Genomic DNA, 9,616 nt, shown 5'->3' with positions numbered 1-9,616 from the left:
AAGCCACATAGTGGCCTAGGTTGTGTGAGCCTAGACTAGGAAGTCTAGAAGATATGATGAACATCTAAGAGTAGATTACCCAAGACAATTGATGGATTATGAGCATTTGATGTCTTAGAGATTTAGTGGCACTTAGAATCATACTGAGCTTATAAATGATTGAAGCTTGTTGGGTATGAATTATGATTGATGTAGGCATATGGAATGATGAAGGCATGATGGCCTCGTTTGTGGATATGTATTTCATCTAATGGGTGAATTTCGGTCATTGATTTGATTTGAAGTTAAATGGAGTCCCATCCCTATGTGACCTTGTTCTGTGCCTGTAGGGCTTTAATGCCACCTATTTGAGAATACTTTGAGTGATGCCGTCCGTTGGGGATTACTTCGGATGATGACTTTGACTCTCCTCCCGTTGCTTCAGCACATGCGTGATTTGACTCCGCTAGTTGGCCACCGTTCATGATTTGATGATGTCCAGGGGAGGACTACTCTATGGTTACGATTAAGATTGTGAGTGATATGACATAGCCTTGGATAGGCTTAGATAAATTTGAATTAAAATTGATATGATACCTCGACGACTAGGGTGTGTCATGGAGAATGAGTTTTAATGACCTAAAGAGTAAGCCTAGTGATATGTATGATATTGTGGAGACTCCTTAGGGATGATGATATAACCTTAACATTTGAGATGTTTGTGAAAATGTTTGGTTGCACAAATACTACATTAAATATTTATTTGTCTAATATATATATGTTTGATTATCTACACCCCTCAATAAGTACTAGATGACTCATTCATTTATTTGTACCATGTGCAAATAAATAGGCCACAAGACTACATGGCTATAGTTGTCCATTGACAGACCAATTTTGGCATCCGATAGGTCCCCACCTAATACGTCCACTCCACTGCGTCTGTCATGATCTTCTGTTTCGTAGTTGGTTTAAATTTATATATACGCACGCTATGCTATTTGAACTTGTGTGAGGGTTGTTATGCACAAACTTGATTTGATGGCCAATGTATGGCCCATGCATATTATGTATAGATTATGTGCCAAGGGGCAAACTAAATGTATTTGAATTTAATTATTACATGAATATATGAGAATTTGGAAAAACCCTTGGCTACATATGTTTGGTTTGAACTCTAAGGCTTGCATGGGTCTCGCTGGCTTCGCCTGCTGGACTTGTGTGTCGATCATGGACCCTTAGGCTGGGTCATGACATGATTTAGGTTACTTCACTAATATTTGCGAGAAATATTTGTCTTGCTTGTTCTAGTTGTTCCATGTGAAACAATTATTCCATTTATTTTAGTTGTTCTCATTATGCTTTGTATAACTTTACACTTGCGGCTAGGGGTGGAGTTAGCCAACTTTTATTGGAGGGTTAAAGACAAAGGAATAAGGGTTAAACATTTTAAAACTTATCTGTTGAACTTAACCAATAATTAAAAGATTCATAATAGAAAATAACTTTATATAACATGTAAATTAAGAAAAGAAAGACTTACAATAATCTTTTAGGAAAATTGTGCTCGAATGTGTTTCTTGAATTTAAATTCATCAATTATTAATTATGTACTGAAAAACATCTATTTCTTTATTGAGTCTTGGACGTTTTGATTCACATTGTTCTTATTCACGAATTGAAGCATTGAGGCGTGGTGGCTCAAGTGTAAGAGAATCATTTGGACGATTTACACTTTTTCTTTTGAAGAATTTGTCAATTGCTTTCAACTTACTATACTTTAATCAAACTAGAAAAAAATTAATGCAAATCAACATTAAATATTTTTATTTTTTTTATTTAAACTTAAAATAATAAATATAAGACTATAATGTGTAAAATATATATAGTTAAATATGATATATAGGATTAACAATTTTTTTATATAATTAGGATTATTTAAAGACAACATATTCAAGATAATTTCCTTTCAGCTAAGTATAAAATGTAAAGCACATAAAAAAGATAAACTCAATATAATTTCCTTTTACATAATTAGGATTAATAAAAAAATGATATATTGATGAAATTTTAAGTAACAGTGTAACACTATAATTTATATTTGAGAACTACATAATAATTTATTAATTTTTAAAGATTAAAATCATAGAAAATAAAATTCATATAACAGAAAAAAGAAAAACGTGGCAAGTAGAAGATAGAACCCACATATGACATAACAAAAAAAATGAAGAAGAGTATGGTTGATGATTCATAGAAATTTGAAGAAGAAAATCTATAGAAACTTAAAACATATGAGCAAATAGAATAGAAATGAAAAAATAAACAAATATAAATAAAAATAATAATATATATTGAAAAAAGAAAAAAACAAAAATTAAAGTTGAGTGAGACATGTAGGTCTTTTTTACTCTTTATTTGTATTAATTATTAAATGAAAATTAATTTGAGAGGGCTGTTAAGTGAATATATTTAAAACTTTAAATTTTTTATACGATATAAAAAAATTTAAAAAATTTTGGAAACCTAAGGAGATTACGCCCCTGCTTGAAGTAAACAATTCTTAAAGAAATAATAAATTAAAAACCAAAATTAATTATCTACAACAAATAAGTAGGGAGTCAAACAATGCATATTATTAATGATAAGGTAAAAACTATGAACATAACAAGAAAAGGACGATGAAATCTGTTCAATTCTCTAAAATTCCAAGAAGGGATAATTCTTTAGCCCCCAACTTAGGGAATATGGATGTCAATAGGCCTTGAAAATTTTGTAGCTTGGTATGGAGGGATTGTGGCTTGCTGTTTATTTGTTCTCTGCTTTCACATTTTTTGGTGAAAGTTTGATGGAAACTTGTGTCAGGGTGAAATTTTGATGTTTACATGTAGGGGTTTTGTTTTTGTTTATTTATTTTGAGATTATGTTTTGATATTTAATAAAGGAGATGTTTAATTCATAAAATTATTTGATTGAAATAACATAAAGGCAGGGATGATAAGTTTGTGATTATATCCCTTTATTATAATAAAACTTCTTATTATCTCTCAAAACAATTTAAGAAACATGTAAAATTTCCTTGTACCAAAAAAAAAAAACAAAACTGCCAGCAGAATATCAGCACTGGATTTCTTTTGTTTGTTGCATAATTGGCTATGTTGAAAAAATAGAATTGAAGAGGGTAGAGAAGTGCACAGAAAATTGTGTAAGCATGATAGATTAAACAATTGGTGGTTGTGATGAAAACTGGTGATGCTTAGGGGTATTTGTGGTTAATGAAAATTCTTCAAATGCTCAAAAGACCATTCTAAAATTACTTGTGTATAGCCATTGGAATAAATATTTTAGTTTATTTGATTAGTTCAACGAATGGATTTTCAAAAACGCATTCGAATATTTGACTCATTGATTGATGCATGATCTCTCTACTTAAAAAGAACAAATAAAAAATTTATCCTAAAAAGCTACTTGTTCCTAGTTGTTACATGATGGGAGAGGTATTCTGGAAAAATAGGGCTAAAAAGAGTTGGTTATTCAGAATTTAGTTGAGAGTAATTGATTAAACATGAACTTTAATGAGGGTCTCACCCTGCTGTGCCCTGGGTCTACCCAAGATAAAACTAAACCAAAGAGTTTGCATTGGCAGGCTAGGTATCCCTACTTACAACCTTCAAAATATATGTCCATTAACATTTTAACATTTGAAACAAAACATATGTACCACAAAGATAAAATTAAATTAAGAAAACAAAAAACTATAGACAATTACATACTCCTTCAAAGATCCACCAAATGTGCATCGAGAAACTCGAAGCTAAGTTGGATGCCTTTTAGGAGCTTGTGGTGATACAAAATACTTAAATGGACAATTACTTGCTTAAGCCTTCCATCCGTGACTGTTGCAAGGCATGTGGTTAATATTATATAGGGTCATAAACATGTGCAGAGAAGGAAACCGGTAGCAGATGCTGTTGCAAGGATAAGAAAATTCCAGAACTGAAACTTTTGTTGCAACAGGAACCTGCAATTGGAGTTTGTACCTCCCTGTTCAGAGTTAGGGAGTCCTGAACGTCTATGCAAGCTGTTGTTGCTATGGTTCAGTTTTTGTTGCTTTGAACCTTTAATCTGACCCCAAAAAAAATTTAAAAAGGGGAAAAAACCTATGCTCTCTTCAGACAAGTTCTCCTTTTCTTCCACCTCAAATTTGCCATTTTCTCAGCTTTCCACCGTCTAAATTTTTCTCGACTCCTCAACCAGTCAGAATAATCTTTTCCCGGTTGGCACTCAATGAAGTCTGCTAAATCATCAATATCAGATGAGTTTCGAGAGCCTTCTGATATGCACCTGAGAAAAATCTCACCATTGCAAGTTCTCCCTGTATTCTCTTCTATGCTAAGAGCTGATTCAACATGATTCACAATAGGCGAATGTTCTAAACTTGTACTAGAATCCAATCTGCAAAATGAAGAAAAGGCTATCAGATATTTTTGTAAAAATACAACAATAATAGATGTCCAGAAATTTAATCTGGAAGTGTGTCAGTGGACTCTAAATAACCCCAAACAGTGTTTTGACCTAACCAAACCAGGAACTGAGTCTCCTTGTTAAGTTATTACACTTTCCATTATTTCCTAGAAGGATAGATAGCAACAACATAGTTAGGCTTCCAGTGGTCACAAAATGGTTAATGTGATATGACAATATAAATTTTCTTGAACTCCAAAAGACTAGCAAAAAAACATAGTCTAAGACCCCTTTTGCGAAGATGAATGAGAAGAAAGCAGGACCAGAAATAACTTTCCTAAAATAACTCATTCAGCCCTGAATATATACTTTTCTAATCCTATTCAACTCATAAATCCCTGATCCTTTTTGTTCCATCCTAATATTAAACCTAAAATCCTAAACTAGAACATATATGCACCATCAGCCAAGTAGGCAGATATCATGCAACCTATCCATACATGCACACAGAAGGGAGGGAAAGCAAGATTCAAAATGTCTTATTCAAAGGACTGTCAAAGACTTAAAATTAAAAATGAATCCCTGAAATTTATACTGATAAGCAAAATTTTAGGAAAGTGAAAAGAACAAATTTGCTCAGTTACACACTTGGCATAATCAGCAATAACAAGCTAATATGATAAATGCAAAAATTTAACCTACCCCAAGTACAACGTACGAATTTTCTGAAATTTTAGTGCAACTGCTCGGCTAGATTTTCGGCCCGCAAGAACCTGAATCATTATTCTCAATTACATTAAGAACAGAAGCCAAAGACATAATGAGATTGACAAAACCACAAACAAGAGCGAAACCATTGGTGTCAGCTTTACCTCTCTAGCTTTATGGCAAGATTCAGATTTTCTGACTTTACTACGAGATTTATGAGATGAAGTTTCTACCCCTGAGCCAAGTAATGATCCCAAAGCATGTAAATCACCCTCTTCGAAAACAAAAAAATTCAATAGTATCATCAGTGTAAATATGCAATTCTTAACTAGAAAATCAAGCCCACTAGCATAACTTAGCGACAACAAGCCTGAAAAGTGAACAAGCATCCACTTGAACTTCTTATGCCTTGTTGGCTGAATTTCCACCATGTCATGCAAGAACTTTTGAACTGGTAGACGAACACTGAACTGTTGAAAACAATTAAAAGTAGCCACCAAAAAATCATATTCCTTACTTAATGCAACGTTTTCCAATGTTTTCAAAGACCCTGAATTTCTGCCTTTTGTTAGAATCCTTACAGCTTGTAACATTGAACTACTCATTAGCTTCAGTATAGATGCAAGAAGACAAATATCTTGAGGACTAGTATCTTCCTTTTTATGCAGTAAAGTGTCATCAACATCATCAGAAGAACCCCTGAGTATTATGCAGCTTAAGATTGATAGAATTTCATCTCTAGAGGATTCCTCAATAACATGAAGGCTCTCCTTTGTGTATGCAACAGAGGCAGCCACCAGGTCAGACCTTGTTTTTAGCAAAGTATTGCTCAAACACGAATTCCATACGTTTTCACATTTTGTGATCAGAATATGAATTTTCTCTCTTGTGGCTGGCAAAAGACAAGATTCAAAATCCATCTGACTGTTACTTGCAAGAAAATGTGATTTCACAAAAGAATCATCATCAACTATGGGGTAGCCTTTCATGTTCAAATTGGACATGTGTCTGGTGTACAAGGCAACTGACCTTTCAAATGCTGCAAGGTATGATCTCAGTTCACTGCTTATTATCATATGCTCGAACAATATGCCACTTCCAATGACCTCAGAAACCAATAAAATTAAATATGCCTGAAACATTTTCGGTGCAGACAACATGATGGGGTTGAGCAGCAATGACAAGGCTGTAGTCAATGTCATTTCAGGAACTCTGAAATTATTGTCAGGAAGCCAAAATAGCCTATTAAGGAAATCCTTAAATGCTTGGTCATCGGGAATAGAGAGAATAAAGTGAGCAGAAAAAACCTCCAGAACGCTTCCAATATTACCAGGGCCAAAGTGACGTATGAATAGAAATTCATTGACACAAGAGAGAGAGTCAACAAGCAAAAGGTACTGCCTCACTGATTCATGCGTCAGAAGCTCATCTGCAAATACCTAAACATGGTACTTTTAGTATTAAGTCCTTTTACTGCTTAAAAATATAGTCTAATAGTAAGCTTTTCATGGCAGCAACCTAACTACCATAAACTATCCATGATAAAAACAAAATCACTTTAAAGAGTGTAAATAAACTCTAGAAACCTCAAAAACAAGCCAATCCTTTAGTTTGACTAATTGCCCTATTTTCTGAGCATAACTGCCACCAAAGAAGAAATACTAGTTCATGCTTAAGTCAAGTAAAAACTGAAGTAGCAGAGTTTAACTAGGCAATACAAAAATATAGCTATATGCATACAAAGACTAATATCAGCAGTCTATGAGGAAAATTCACAGCTAAGTACAGAGACCAAGAACAAGGTAATGTCCCAAATCTCATTGATAAAAGAATCTAATAATGTGAGCCTTGTGATACTTTTGAATATCATGGCTAAACATGAAAGCAGCTTAATAAAGCAATACATGGCAAAACCTAAAACTTAAGGTCCTATGAAGAAAGGGGAGGGAGGATGATTACCTCCCTCTCTGGTAAAACAAAGCAACTTTACTATGAATATATCTAGCTATGCTTCCATCAAAACTATAAATGTTGTTTGTTTAACTCTATGGTCAATAACAAACAAAAAACCTACTTGAATCAACTATTGCAATCTGCGGAAGGCATTAACTTTACAGCAATTGAATAATTGGCTTTTGAATCAAAGCATGTGCACTCTTAAAATTCAAAACAGTAATCAAAGTTACCTCAAGCACAGTACACAAGATTGCATGGAATGGATTACAAGGTTCTAAGAAACTTATGGAAGTAACCAAGTGCTCGAAAAGCGAAGTAGTAGCATCATCATCCACATACATACATTCATGCGAAACCTCCTTTTCAAAATTAGGACGACTTTTTCCATTCCCTCCCTTTAACTTCACAGAAACACATCTCCTTAGTATCCCTAAAAGAATTCGACCTTTTTCAATAACAAGCTTCTGATCCAACACAAGTAACTTGAAAACAACAATGCAACATCTCAAAAGCGAGGTTAGCTCTTTAATAGCGGCTTTAACATTGACATGGAAGATTGATTGTCCTTGAACTGGATGAGCAGAAACATCATTCAAACCAGAGAATAATTCATTGAACTTTGCACCGAGTTTATCGAATAAGACATTGGACAGTTCATGAATATCTTTGAATTTGATTTTGAACTCGTTCAAATTGAATTCCGTCTCGGAGAAATTCAAATTGGATTCAGAATTGGAGCAGCCCAAATTAAGCAGTAGTAAATACAAGCCTTCCATCGTCTCTGGTTTTAGACCCTAAAAGCAACCCAAATAAAATCAGTGAATTGAGAGGAAAAAATTACGAGAAAGAAAAGAACAGAGAAAGAGAAAATGAAAGAAACAATTAAAAATATGGAACGAGAAAATTGGTGCACCTGTGGAGAAGAAATGGAAGAAATTAGGGTTTGGAAGTCGAAAAGACAACTCCTACGTTTCTTCCTGCCTCTTTTTGGACCCATTCTTAGAATCAAGACCCCCAAACGGAGGAACCGAAAGTGTAGTGCGAATTTTTGCCCAACAGAGCTATGATTCGCAGCCGCAGGGCATCGAGAAACAATTCCAGGCCAGCTTATACCGAGATTCAAGAGGAGAAGATGAACAATTTCTGATTTTCAATGTCTCTTTCTCTTTCTCATTTATTTGGCTTATTACGTACTTGGGGTTTCTTTTTTTGCTGTTGTCCTTTCCTATGGGTTCTATCTTGGCGGGAACTTAGACCTTTCTTCTTCTTCTTCTTCTTCTTCTTCTGTTAATGGATTTTCACGTATTTAAACCCAAAAACAAAAAGAAACAGACGAGACGAAACAGAAGCGCCCTCGTAAAGCATTAGCAGTGGGAACGATCAGCCATGTCCCTCTTTTTCTTTCTTTTGTCAACATATTTAGCTTTTCTCTATAATACTCCTTCCTTTCCCATTCACTTGTGGACGTCAAAGGGGCGCACCAAATTGGGACACTTGCAATAAACCTGGACAGATTGTTCGTGCTAGTGAAGCGTGTAGAGAGCGTCATAGGGATATATCCCCAAGTCTCACACTAACTAGATATTATGGGGTTTTATTTGATTCTCTGCTCATGTACTGACAAGCTATTCCTCGAGCTTATTGTTTTTTTTTCATTGACAAAAGCGTATCTTTAAAAAATAAAACGCAAAGCCAAAAGGGTCTTGTTTAAGATCATCGGTGAACACTACAATAGGACTACTAAAAACTTGTTGAATAGGTTAACAGGTTTCGGAGCTTATCCAATTCTTGAGGAGTATTCAATTTTTTCAAACATATTAACTCTTTTTACCGTGCCTAATAACATTTAATTGAGTCTCAATAATGTTCCTAGTATCGTAAATTGCATTTTAAGCATAACCATGAACATGAAACTTCAATTAAACTTAGTTGAATCTCTATTTAAATTTGGAATTTATATTTTAACCACAGTCTAGCTTCTAAAATTCATTTTTGTTAAGAATAACATTACCCTGGTGAGCCCATTATGTTGGAAAATGCTTAAAACTTAACATTGGAGATAAAAATCACGTTTTTAGAAATGGACAAAACCTAAAAAGGAAAACTCATAAACTTTTGATGCTGGAAAAGCAACTCCTTACCTCTAAAATGTTGGAAAACAAGTTTAATGGTTGAATATCATTTGTTCCTAAAGAAAAATGAATTTAAAGCTTGGAAATGAGTTGAGAGAGTGAAAAATAGAGGGAAAATCACTTGTTCTTGAAGAAAAATGAGTTTGAAGCTTGGAAGAGAGTTGAAAGACTGAAAAATAAAGGGTTTGGCAGCTAGAATAATGAAGGGAATGGTAGGTCTCTAAATTTGAGCCTTATTTATAGTTTGAAGTGTGAAAATACAAATTTACCTTTTATTTTTTGAAGTCTGACGTTGAAGTATCGATGCTTTGGGTCTAGGTCTTGATACTTTTGAAATATAATGGTTATGTTTGGAGTTTTTCAACCAAAGTCTCAAA

The 9,616-nt window shown here is 34.0% G+C and overlaps 1 protein-coding gene across 1 annotated transcript; it reads right to left on the bottom strand.

Moving 5' to 3' along the window:
- Window positions 1–3,505: 3,505 nt before the first annotated feature.
- Window positions 3,506–8,728, bottom strand: LOC18604531 (2-isopropylmalate synthase). Its single transcript, XM_007037061.3, has 5 exons — window positions 8,021–8,728; window positions 7,338–7,901; window positions 5,316–6,590; window positions 5,146–5,216; window positions 3,506–4,434 (listed from the first exon to the last, which is right to left on the bottom strand). The coding sequence occupies exons 1-5, from the start codon at window positions 8,102–8,104 to the stop codon at window positions 4,140–4,142; spliced, it is 2,289 nt and encodes a 762-aa protein (XP_007037123.3). The 5' UTR covers window positions 8,105–8,728; the 3' UTR covers window positions 3,506–4,139.
- Between the last annotated feature and the right edge of the window lie 888 nt (window positions 8,729–9,616).

Source organism: Theobroma cacao, chromosome 3 (assembly GCF_053813885.1).
Source record: "Theobroma cacao isolate CCN51 chromosome 3, ASM5381388v1, whole genome shotgun sequence".
Lineage (NCBI taxonomy): Eukaryota > Viridiplantae > Streptophyta > Magnoliopsida > Malvales > Malvaceae > Theobroma > Theobroma cacao.
This window is presented reverse-complemented; position numbering and strand designations above follow the sequence as displayed.

Excerpts from the sequence above, each read along its gene's own strand:
- LOC18604531 (XM_007037061.3), bottom strand. The coding sequence starts at position 8,104 with ATGGGTCCAAAAAGAGGCAGGAAGAAACGTAGGAGTTGTCTTTTCGAC. Across the intron at positions 6,591-7,337 it reads TCTTGTGTACTGTGCTTGAG|GTATTTGCAGATGAGCTTCT; the intron begins GTAACTTTGATT and ends TACCATGTTTAG. Across the intron at positions 5,217-5,315 it reads CTTGCCATAAAGCTAGAGAG|GTTCTTGCGGGCCGAAAATC; the intron begins GTAAAGCTGACA and ends ATAATGATTCAG.